This window comes from Otolemur garnettii, unplaced genomic scaffold (assembly GCF_000181295.1).
Source record: "Otolemur garnettii isolate 467f Iridium unplaced genomic scaffold, OtoGar3 scaffold00114, whole genome shotgun sequence".
NCBI lineage: Eukaryota > Metazoa > Chordata > Mammalia > Primates > Galagidae > Otolemur > Otolemur garnettii.
This window is the reverse complement of record NW_003852509.1, coordinates 5,800,174-5,812,321: the sequence shown is the minus strand read 5'-3', so window position 1 is coordinate 5,812,321 and position 12,148 is coordinate 5,800,174. Positions and strand designations below refer to the sequence as shown.

The following is a 12,148-nucleotide window of genomic DNA, read 5'->3' as shown; positions in this document are numbered from 1 at the left end:
TTTTTTTTTTTTAGTTAGTGTCATTTTGTCACTCTCAGTAAAGCGCTGTGATGTCCTAGCTCACAGAACCTCAAACTCTTGGGCTCAAGTGTTCTCTTACCTCAGCCTCCTAAGTAGCTGGGACTACAGGCGCCCACCACAACACCTGGCTATTTTGGGGGGACGAGGTCTCACTCTAGCTTAGGCTAGTCTGGAACTGGTGAGCTCAGGCAGTCCACCTACCTCAGCCTCATAGAGTGCTAGGATTACAGGCAGGAGCCACAGTGCCTAGCCTTCTAACTTTTTTTTTCTTAAGTTGACTTTAAAAGAGTTTTTATTAGGAAAACTTTCAAATAATATGTACATATTATTGGAATATATTTCCCGCTTGTCCCTCATCTGGCTTTTGTAGTTTTCAGCTTGTAGATGATCTTTTTCATCTGTTCTCCTACCATTTTATTTTATTTTGAAGGAAATAACCATATCATTGTCACACATGAAAATAGTTCTTTAATGCTGTCTAGAATGCAATTATAATATTGAATTCACATTTCCATTTGTCTGATCTGTGGCATGAATGTTTTTAAATTGTATGATGAAGAAGGGGGGCCTATTGGTTTGTTATTTTAAACCATGTGAAAATGGACTATCCCCAGAATTCTGGATGTGATTCCCAACTTGGAGATCCAGAATCTGTTCTCAAATGTGACAACATGGAGGGCAGCTCTGTGCATGTTTTGATTGTGACACTTCTGTGTAAAAAGTATCAGATGTGCGTTTGGTGACTCTTGGGAGGTTCTCTTAATTCAGGCTAGTGGAAGTAAGAGGGCAGAAATGGGATCTAAGCTATAGAGTGGGAAATCACATTAGGAGCATTCACCTGTGACTCAACCTGAACGTGCTTGCTGGTGTCTGGCAGTTGCCTGGTTGTGGGAAGGAGGGAGCTATTTAGGACTAGACTTGACCTCCTTGCCTTCTTCCACAGTTCCTTTTTTTGTAGACAGCATTGCTTCAGGCCCTGAACTGCCTAGGGGAGACTGCATAAAGTGCTACGGTGATGGTGGTCTGCTTTCTTGTGATCTTACCCTGAACTCAGACACCTTGTGGATAGGGCTGGATCTTCCCTGATCATCACTATGGCTGGCCCCGGCCCTGTGTTGGTGATGAGTGGCCTCTCTTTGCTAGTGGGATGCTCCCCTCCCAAGGCTGGTCCCAGGGTGCCTGCTGTGCCCTGCACCTCATTTCTTCTGCTGCGCTAGCCATTCACTTAGGAGCAGTTGGGGCTGTCATGGACCTCTTTTATGAGTGTCAGTGCATAGTAGAACTTGATGACTTACATCTATTACCTTTTTCTTTACAATTAAGGAGTATGTTATACAGCCTTGCTCTGATATCATTGGCATACAAGAAAGCGCACAGATCGGAAGCTTCATTTTAGTGAGTTTGACCATGTATGTATACACTCATGAAAACATCACCTTCCTTTTTTATCCTCCTTAAAGACTAGGTAGGAGATGAGCAGCAAAGGGCCTCTTTAACTGCTTTTGTGTTGAAACTTGCTTTGCCAGATCAGAACAGAAAATTTGTGAATTCTGCTGTCTTTTAGCTAAGCACTGATATTGAAAGTTGGTATAGGCTTGGTGCCTGTAGCTCAGTGGTTAAGGCACCGGCCACATACACCAAGGCTGGCGTGTTTGAACCCAGCCCAGGCCTGTTAAAACAACAGTAACAACAACAACAAAATAGCCGGGCATTGTGGTGGGCACGTGTAATCCCAGGTACTTGGGAGTCTAAGGCACGAGAATTGCTTAAGCCCCAAGAGTTTGAGGTTGCTGTGAGCCGTGATGCCACAGCAGTCTACCAAGGGCAACATAGTGAGACTCTGTCTCAAAAAAAAAAAAAAGAAAGTTGATGTAGTCAAATTTTGATGGTGTTTATACTTATAGTTAACATACCCGTGAATGAGTTTCTAAATAATACAAGGAGACCTAGGAGAATTTTTTCTCTCTCCAAATAGAGAATAGTTGAGATTGAGAGTTGCTTGATTTTGGGAAAGGGGTAGAGTCCAGTAGATGAATTGAGGTGGGAGCACTAGCTCTGATTCTTGATATGAGGCCACCTGTGGGGCGTACCACAGCTTCTCAGTCCCTCCCATCCCTATCTGTGAAGTCAGGAAGGGGCTGTGGGGAGTGGGTGAGGAAGCATGACGCTAAGGTCTTAGTGAACCTGGGTGTACAGAGGATGTGGCAGTTCTGATGAGGAGCCCCATGGGTTGACATATAGCAAAGATGGAATAATTGAATAGGACTGGTTTGGTATATTGAAGAAAAGGGAAATTTCTTTCTTGTGCTTAAAATTGAAGGCTATTTAAAACTGGTAAGTTTTCCTGTGAGTCATTCATTCTCTTTCCTTTTCAAATTAAAACAACATACATATGTATTGCTAAACACAATGCAACAGTATAATTAAAAATGTTTTTAAAAATTAAAAATTTAACTTCAATTTTTTTTTTTATTCTGCTCATTTTTGAAACTTAAGGTATAAATGAAGCATAAAACTTACCCACATATTAAGTGTTCAGTTGGGTGAATTTTGAGTTATATGTGCTTATGGAACCACTGCCCAAAATAAAGCATGGAACACTCACCCCAGCAGGCTTTCTTCCCCCTTCCTTTCTGACTTCTGTCACAGTGGGTAAGTTGGTAGGTAAATAAACAGGATCATAGCCTATGTGTTCTTATGTGTCTGGCTTCTTTAGAAACCCCAGCAGGATTTAAGATTGATCGGTGTTTTACCTTCTGATTCTCAGTAGTGTTTATTGTAATATATCACAATTTTTCTTGCACCTATTAATGAACATTTGAATTGTTTTCCATTTTGGGTGTTAGAAATAAGATTGATGAATTTTTTTACAGGTCCTGAGTGGACCTATGATTTCATTTTCTGGGCAAAATGTTTGCAAGTGGAATTGCTGGGTGCTGTGGGAAGTCAGTCTATGGCCTGAGAAGTCCCATTGTGTGACCCTCCCATGGGCAGACTGAGTGTTCTGCTCCTCATGTTCCTACGAGCAGCAGTATGAGACCCCGTCATAGACTAGAAGGCGTGTGTAGAGGTGTAATGCACCTGTTAGAAGTATAACCTCTTCAGCGAGCAGTTTGGTGTGTGTAGAATCATACACAGCTGTGTTGCTGTCGCCATGGGCAGACGACGGTGCTCTTCAGAAAGGCCCCATGTGCCCCCTTGAACTGGTGATGCTGATGGGCCTTTTTAGTCACTGTGGGTTAGATTTGGTTTTTCCTTGAGTTCTTGTCTGTAGACATGCAGCCTGTGTTCTGTGGCTGGCTTCTTTTGCATAATGCGACTTTGAGGACTTTGAGGTTTATCCACCTGCTCCATGTATTGGCCGTGTGTTCCTTTTGGTTGCTGGGTAGGAGCTGGTAGTATGGGTGCTCCAGTTTGTTCATCCATCTGCTAGTGGACATCTGGGCCATTTCCAGCCTGCAGTCAGTATGAATACAGCTGCTGAGAACAGCAGTCCAGAGACCCTCTCCTGCCCTCCCAGAGAACAAACCCCTCTTCTCTGTTTGGGGGTGGTCAGGAAGCACCGGGCTCTGGCTGTTTATTCAACAGTCTCTACCCTCTTCCACACTGTTTATTCAACAGTCTCTACCCTCTTCCACACTTCACCTTCTGGAAGCAAGTTGGTGGCCTAGTTTCCAGGGTTTGGAGGAGGGGATTCCTGGTATCAGGAGGCTCCTCCACGCTCTTCTCTGTTGGCCAAAAGCATGACTGTCTTGAGTCTGCTAAATCATTTTCTACATCAGCTATTTAGGCTTCAAAATGCGTCTTTTCTTCAATTCTTTGTGTGGCTTTATGTCTTTTTATTTTCTAATCTGCATTAGTTTCTTTTTCATGTGTTGGGTGAGAACAAAGGCAAATGTGTGTTTTCAGCCTTTCCTTGACCCAGGGGTCTTTTTACCATAGGATGTTTAGCAAATCCCTGGTGGTGTACACCTTTCTCCTTTGTTTTTGCTAATAAATAGCACTGTGATGAGTGTGCTCATAATGAAATCTCTGTGTGTATGTATCTTTGTGCTACCTTTTTTTAAAAATTAGAGACCTGGTCTCACTGTTGCCCAGGCTGAACTGTAGTGGCATGATCTTAGCTCATTGCAACTTAAAAGTACTGAACTCAAGAAATCCTCTGCCTCAGCCTCCTGAGTAACTGGAACTATAGGCGTGTGCCACCATGCTCAGCTAGTTTTTTTTATTTATTATAAAGATGTTACACTGTATTGCTTAGGCTGGTGTCAAACTCCTAGCCCAAGCGATCTTCTCCCCTAGGCCTCCCAAAGTCCTGAGGGTACAGGTATCACACAGCCACCGTACCTGGCCTTCATGCTTGTTTCTTTAAGACAGATTTCTAGAAGTGGAATTGTCGGAATAAAAGACATAAATACTTGTAATACCAAATTGAATTCCAGGAAGGCTGGACTAATTTATACTCTAGCAGGACAAGACAGGTGTTTATGTTATGTTTTTGTGTGAGTGTACAGTCTGTGGAACTTTCTCCTTTGGTATTTTTTCCTCCTTTCCAAACACCACCTGCTTCCCAACAAATGCACACGCACCCAGTCTAAGAGACAGCCAGGTCTTAGTGGAAAGCTAAGTTGCAGCAGTGTTGGGTCTGCCTAGTGAACAGGCTGAAACACAGCCTGGCACCTCCCCATATTCATCCTCCCCAGTGCCTGGCACAGACTTGGGTGAACTCAGGCCGTGGACTTCTTTGTTCTAGGTTACACTCCCGGCACACCTTACAAAGTGTCCTGCTCCCCAACCAGTGGGGCCGTGCCACCGTACTCTTCCTCTCCCAACCCCTACCAGACTGCCGTGTACCCGGTGCGAAGTGCCTACCCCCAGCAGAGCCCATATGCACAGGTATGCTTGGGCGAGTGCTGCCGTGTGGGAAGGGGGCTTTCCCTCTGTGCTCTTAGCCCTTGGCCCTGGGGATCTTGTGACATTTATCTGTCTCCTCCCTACAGCAAGGCACGTACTACACACAGCCACTGTATGCAGCACCCCCCCACGTCATCCACCACACTACTGTGGTGCAGCCCAACGGCATGCCGGCGACAGTGTACCCTGCTCCTATCCCTCCTCCCAGAGGCAATGGGGTCACCATGGGTATGGTGGCTGGGACCACCATGGCCATGTCAGCAGGTGAGTCCTTATTTCTGGTGTGTATCTGTTCTGCAGGGACACTAGAGCTGGGGAGGGGAGCTGACCTTTGGCTCTGGATTTTCATGGCTATGGTTGTGTGGAAGGACTTCAAATCTTTTTGGGGGGGGGGTGTATCTTTTCATTTTTATTTTTGGCTCCTTCCTTTCCTCTTTCCCTTTCCTTTTGTGTGGGGTTTAACAAAAGAAGCCACAAGCTGAGTGACTTGCCTGTGGATTCTCTCTGAACTTGAAAGGGTCACTGTTGGTGAGCAGTAGGGACACAGAATGACCCCTGGGACCATGTTAAACCTTGAGCAGCAGGGGATGCTATGCTCCAGGAGGGGCTGGCCCTCTTGATACTGCCTGTATTGGGAATTGTCCTTGCGGGTCACATTGTGTTGTTGGTGAATGGCGAGCTTTTCATGAATCTAGGAAAGTTGGTCTGTTAACAGAGGTCACAGCTGCTTGTATTTCACAATCCTTCAGCATTCGTCTCTTTCATCTACTGTACTTCTGGGGCTGCCTCTAAGTGAAGGAAATAACCTGTGGAGAGATGGGCTACCCCATCTCCAAGGCTAGGCACATGTCCATGGAAACCACAGGGGCTTGCTCTAATATCTAAGATTAGGTCATTTCCTGGCCTTTGGGTAAATGTGGTCACCTTTGGGCTGTGCCTACACGGGGGCACTTAGTTGACGGTGACGAGTTTTTCTGGCCTTTACTTCAGTGTGAGGAAGTTATGCCAGGGAGAAGGGTATTCCAAGATGCCGTTGTTTCTGCTCTTCTCCTGGTTTCCCATACTTGCTGTAAACGCAGAGGAGACTGGGCAGAAATAGGAACTGCTCATTTGACACCCATGGCCAGAGAGCAGCCGGCCCCAGGTTGGGTGTGGCACACAGGGTTTGCCCTGTGTTAAGTGGTGCTTGTCCCCACTCGGGGCTCAGTCTCTTATTTTCTTTAGTTATAGGAAAAATAGGTTTCTTTTATTAATAGATATACTCAGAAGTTCATATAGTTGGAATCTCTGTTTTTCATTTTTCCTTTTTTTTTTGTTTTTACTATCTTAGCCATTTTTAAATGTATAGTTGTGTAGTGTTCAATATGTCCACATTGCTGCATAGCCATCACCACTATCTCCAAAAATATCCTCATCCTGCAAATCTGAAATGCCTATACCTGTTAAACAAAAGCCTTTTCCCCTGCCTTCCAATCCTGACACCCACCACCTTCATGAATTTGCCTACTCTAGGCATCTCTTCAAAGTGGAATTACATAGGACTTGTCCTTTGGTGACTAGCTTATTTCACTCAGCATGTCTTCCAGGTTTATGTTGTAGCATATGTCTGAATTTTTTTCCTTGTTAAGGCTAAATGGTAATTTATTTTTTTGTTTGGTAGTTGATCATCCTACCCCCAGAAATTATTGGTTGAGTGTTGTCTATGAAGATTAGGCACAAAGGCTTTTATGAACAGATTATCAGGACAGCTTTGGTGTGTTTAAACAACTTTTTGGGTACATGGGGTCTTCTAATCAGTTCTGACAGTGCCTGGGGGTTAAGACTGCTCTTGTACATCTTTTCCCTGCGAAGAGGCCAGACCCGGGTGCTGGTCAGAGGCAGCCCGTGCAGCACACGGGCCAGCCTTGTGTTACGTGCTGCTCTTTCTTCCAGGTACTCTACTGACTGCTCATTCCCCAACTCCTGTTGCCCCCCACCCAGTCACTGTGCCCACGTACCGGGCCCCAGGAACACCCACCTACAGCTATGTGCCCCCTCAGTGGTGATCACCCTGCAAATGTAAGTGACCGGTGAAGGCTGGCTCAGCCTTCAAGGAAAGGGCATTTCCCAGTGGAGAATAGCAGACTTACTACATAACTAGGAACTTAATGAGAGAAATGTACCTGACCCTTGATTTAAGGGCAGAGCAGTCTTTAAATTTTTGTGCTCACTGGGTCTCTACAAAATAGAAGCTGAAGAGAACCGTGGAGTACTCACTGTTCACAGTGTCCATCCTGATCCTTTCCTGGGTTGTGCTCTCAGGACCCACCTACTTGCTGTAGGAAACAAGGTTCCAGTTGTAAGTGGGGGTTCCTGGGAGGGGGTAGAAACCAGGTCTAGCAGCCTTGCCTGTTACTGCCCTTTCTGGCCCTAGTGGACCTTGTCCCCCCTGAGTTTTGGGAACAGTGGTGCTAGGGGAGTTGTGTATGATTTGGTGTCTGCCTGTCTCCCTGCAGGTTTGAGGATGGAGCTGTGCAGTCACATCATTGAGGTTCCACAGCTGGTGCTGCAGGCCTTGTGCCTCCAACCAGGACTTTCTTCTTAATGCTCTCGACACTTGGCTAAACATGACTACATCCCGGCCCAGCAGGTCCCAGCGCCGTTAGTCTCCAACTAATTCTGTGGGTTGGTCTTAAAGCAAATCCTGTTTTGTGGACTGCCTGGCAATTTTTTAGCTAACTGTAATGATAAAAAGGGAGTATTAATCTATTCTGAATCATATCTAGTTGAATGCATGTTTTAAAAAAAAAAACACAAAAAGCTTGCTCAATCTACTTGCAGTGACTGATGCAAAACCATCATATGCAAAATCCAAAGGAATGGAACGTATTTTACAACTTGTATCGCTAACGCACTGTTGTAATGTATGCAGAGTCTCCACGTTGTAAGTGTCACAGTGGACTTCTTCACAGAGCAATTGAGATATCTTAGATGACCCTTCAGCCTTTGGGGTTGATGTGTGTTGCCTGTTAGGGGCGTGGATTTTTAGTTTTCAATGACCTGTTTTTTGGGCACTGACTGCACTAAGGGGGGGTTGCCAGGATGGGGGAGAGTAGGGCAACCAGAGCTGTGAGCATCCCTTTCTCTCCGTTTAGGCTTGGTGGGGTTAGTGGATGGGGGACATGCTGAGAGACCATCATGAAAGATTAGAGTTGTATGGCTGGTGCAGTTAGGGGTGAGGGCTGGTTTCTGTGTCAGCAGAGCAGTTTTCTCTGTCTGAAGTTCCATTACAAGTCTCTTACAGAGTGCGATGGTGTTTCATACATCTTTATTGGAAAAGTCCTGTGTAGAACTCAGTTACTTTCCTGGGAGATGAGCGAAAGAGAAACAGCCATGCTTGGAGGAAGTATTGTCCTCTTCATTTAGCTTAGAAGATCATTCCTTTTTTTTTTCCCCTAGGAAATATTTGTGTCAGCTAAAAATACATAGGCATTGCTGTTTTTCCCCCTACAAAGAAGGCAAAGATTTCAGCTGTATGTTGTGAAGAAAGTTGTGTATTTAAGAATGATTAAAAGGGAACAAAACTTTATTTAAAATTCCTCGTGTTTCTCATAGAGAGGCAGGGCCATGGATATGTCTGATGATGTAGAACCGGGTAGCTTCTCCTGGGGTCTTCCACATGGTGGTCACTTGTCCTCTGAGACTGGCTGGAGAGAGCTTCAAGTGAGGGGCAAGGGTAGGAGGGTCTTGTCTGGAACCCTCTTCTGCTACCTCTACAGCTGGAGGCACTCAGTGCCACGCAAGCAAGGACAACAAAAGGGCCAGGCAGTGTGGCATATGCACCTGCCAGGGTTTATCATGGAAAAGAGTTTAAAATCTGAATTTTGTACATAAGAAATCAAGAGGATTTTTTTTTAGCCTAAATATGCCTGACTTGGGTCGATGGGAATGTGTGTCCATCTCATTTAGGGTCAGAAGGCCGAGGAGAGTAGGACTTGCTCCCTCTCCGTGGTCTGGTGGTGTTGAGCACTGTAGGCTCTAGTTGGGGATGGAGTTTTGCTCTTCATTCTCTGGCAGCTGGGTCAGGGCTTGGATACTGGTATGGAGGCCGCCATTAGTGTTCTGCCCTGGTTGCTGGGTGGGACGCCTGACCACTGAGCCTTTGGTAACTTTATTTTTTATAGTAAGTACTCTTCTTAATTTTCTTTTTCACCTCTTATTTTATAAGAACTTTAGGAATATTTTTGCATGGATCATTGTAAACAGAAGATTCCTTATTCCTGATGTCTAGAAACATAGAATGTTTACTGATAAATACTTTAAGTTGCTTCATGAGCACTTAGCCCACGTGTGTGTGTGGATGTGTGTGTAGTAAACGTTCATTGCAGGCACATGGTCTGTGTCCATTTCACCTCTGTGTTGGTAATTTCATCTGAATGGTGGATGGTTTGCAGTAGCACAGTAGCAGTAGGTTTGGAGGGTACTAGAAGCTCAACTGTTTGAATAGAGAAGTCATTTTTCTAAGCTGAGTGCTAATAGACTAGGGGGAATACTCAATGATGGTTAGTAGATACTTACAGAGTCCCACATCACAAAAAAGAGAAACACACACACACACATCCTCTTGTAAGCGGGGAGTCATTCATGTTCAGAGTTATTTAGATGTTTGTTCAGGCTTGCTTGAGATTTGGCGCACACAGGGTATGAGTGTTTTCAAGAGAGAGAACAGGGCACCACGACCCCATGTACATCAGCTTCATAAAAACTTTTCTTCCTCCCTATTACCTTTTTTCCCTTTTGTGAAGCTGAATTAAGAGACTTTATGAAATACTTTTGCATTGTATATCTGTGCAGAATCTTTCCACTTTTGATACGGTCAGGGCATCAAATATCAAATATTATCTATCAGGTAAGGATCTGGACTTATGAATAGTAACAAAACTGTCACAGGTTGCAATCAGGATTTGGTTCTAGTACAGTTAATTATGGGAAAGAACTTGGGTCAGAATTCTGTTAGAAAGCTTCATAACTTGGGTACCACAAGCATATTGTAGAACATCCTGAGAAATTCTGTGTGAGACATTACTAATTTGAGTCCTTCAGCTGAATTGTTTTAGAAGTTGACATAGGCAAGCCAGGGCACCTCATTCCTGCAAACATAAACATCATTATAGATATCTTTTAAGAATTTTTGTTTTACACCTTCTCTCCTGAGGCTTGGCTGTGTGTTCCGTCAGCTGTAATGCTGTTTCTCAGCTCACGGATATCTTGTCTGAATCTGGGCTAGTGTTTAGTGTCAAGGGACTGGCCTTGTGAGCTCACTGCCTCTGAGAAATGAGGCTACCCTCAGGGCTGGGGTCAAGGACAACCAAGGTAATAGGCAGGGAGGTACTGCTAGAACCTTCAGCATCTTCTTTTAAGAATATTCTTCTTGTGGTTCTCATAGGCCTACCAGTTGCTGTTTGGGGCAACTGTTTCTTGAGTGCTATGCAAATGATGCAGTATTTACAGGATACACAAGGCGGGTCCTGAGCCTTGCACTGGGCTCCTGGTCAGTGAGTGTCTGTCCCTTCCCCAGCCAGGCATACAGTGTCTTGGTCTATCTGGTGGCATCATCTGGCTGTGATGAATGAGGTCTAGGAAGTAATTTGCATGAGTCTTTGGGGGTCACATCAAAAATAAATTCTTGAGGCAATTTGGAATGTGCTAACATCTGGGAGTGCTGTTTCCACATAAGATGTCTATGAGTGTGCTAGTGGTGGTAAGAGGCAGGAATGCAGCAGCCATGTAAATACTGGGGTCTGCTTTAAAAAGGAGATCCAGACTACTTCACCTGTCCTTTTTAAACATTTGAAAACAGTATTATTCTGACCAGTTAGGCTACCTTCACCTCATTTGGCAATTGACAGTATTTGCCAGCCTGGGCATTGCCTGGACAGGATGAGATCTCCAGTGTGGGTACAGCCTGAGGTGGGTGGCAGTGACTGGTCCTTCTCTCTGGTGCTTTCTAAGTGGTGGGGTGTCTCTAAAGGGAGTGTGGGTGGCTCGGGGAGGGCAGAGTTGAGCTCTCTTCTAGCATCTCTCACATGTTGTGTTTTCTACAGGCTGCTTATTCCTCAGCTTGAGCTTTCTGGGGTAGGTGACCTGCTCATGGGGGTGTGCGGTCATTTTGGATACAAACTGCAAGGCTGATTTCACGTGCGTTCCAGAGGATGCGTGTGTTTCCTCACTCCCCGTTCATTTGAAGAGCAGGGACCTGTGGGGATAACCTGGATTTATAAAGCCAACGGGACTACAGTTGAATTTTAGGGACCAGGAGGAATGGCTTCTCTGTCCAAAGAGCCCTGGTGGCCTTCAGGAGGGATGGTTCGGTCCCAGGACAGTGTCTCTCCTCACTGAGGGGCTATGCCCACTGGTCTTTGTGCAGACTGTGGCAGGGGAAATACCACCTGGGCCAGATCTGAGACCAGCTATTTGTGCTACTGGCAGGGTTGCTGTGGTGGTCACTTGGAAAGGCCCCAAGGAGCCTCATGGGTGGAATAGAAAATGATTCCTTTTTTTTTTTTTTTTTTTTTTTAATGATTTTTAAATACTGTTTTCTACACCATTCTCTTGGTACATTTTTTAAGCTAAGTCACATTGTCTTCCAGTGTTAAAAGGCATCTCTCACCTCTGCATTGAACTTGGGTATCAATACCAAGGAATGGAACATCCATCCTGAGCCAGTTCAATTAGGTGTAAATTCATACTACTTTAATTTTTTATGCAATCTGATCAGTAGATGAGCTCAGATTTAAAATTCTCAAAGCACGTTTATTGTAACAAAGATTGTTATGTATTAATACTGCAGTTTTCAATAAAGATTGACTTGTGTTGCATATCCTGGACCTCATGTCTCCATGTGGGTTTGGTTTAGAGGTAGCTTGGCTTGACCAGGAGGGACTTTAGCTTCTCTCAAGTTGGGAGACTGTTGGGAGAGTTGGGAAGGGCATTGTGGCCTTCAGCCCTAGTGACCTTGACAGTGCTAATGAATGGGTAGGGTGGGGTGGGAAGGGAAGTAGCCTTATGGTCCTCTTATCCTAGCTTCTGTGGCCAAGGTCTTCCTGGGAAGACACCTCATTTCATTGAGAAGGATGCTGAGGCCCAGAGAGATTAAGGACCTGTCTTCAAATTCAGCTGGGCCAAATAGAGTGGGAACAGCAGGACGGAGGAGGCTTCAAGAAGGGGGGAGGGC

General features: G+C 45.1%; 1 protein-coding gene across 1 annotated transcript in view; it reads left to right on the top strand.

The window, feature by feature from the left end:
• FAM168B (family with sequence similarity 168 member B) overlaps window positions 1-11,792 on the top strand; it is a 39,788-nt gene extending 27,996 nt beyond the window's left edge. The window contains exons 4-7 of the mRNA XM_003797286.3: window positions 4,775-4,917; window positions 5,022-5,199; window positions 6,868-6,993; window positions 7,431-11,792. Coding sequence (XP_003797334.1) covers window positions 4,775-4,917; window positions 5,022-5,199; window positions 6,868-6,980 — 434 coding nt within the window. The 3' untranslated portion in view covers window positions 6,981-6,993; window positions 7,431-11,792. The remainder of the gene's footprint in view (window positions 1-4,774; window positions 4,918-5,021; window positions 5,200-6,867; window positions 6,994-7,430) is intronic.
• The last annotated feature ends 356 nt before the right edge of the window (window positions 11,793-12,148 follow it).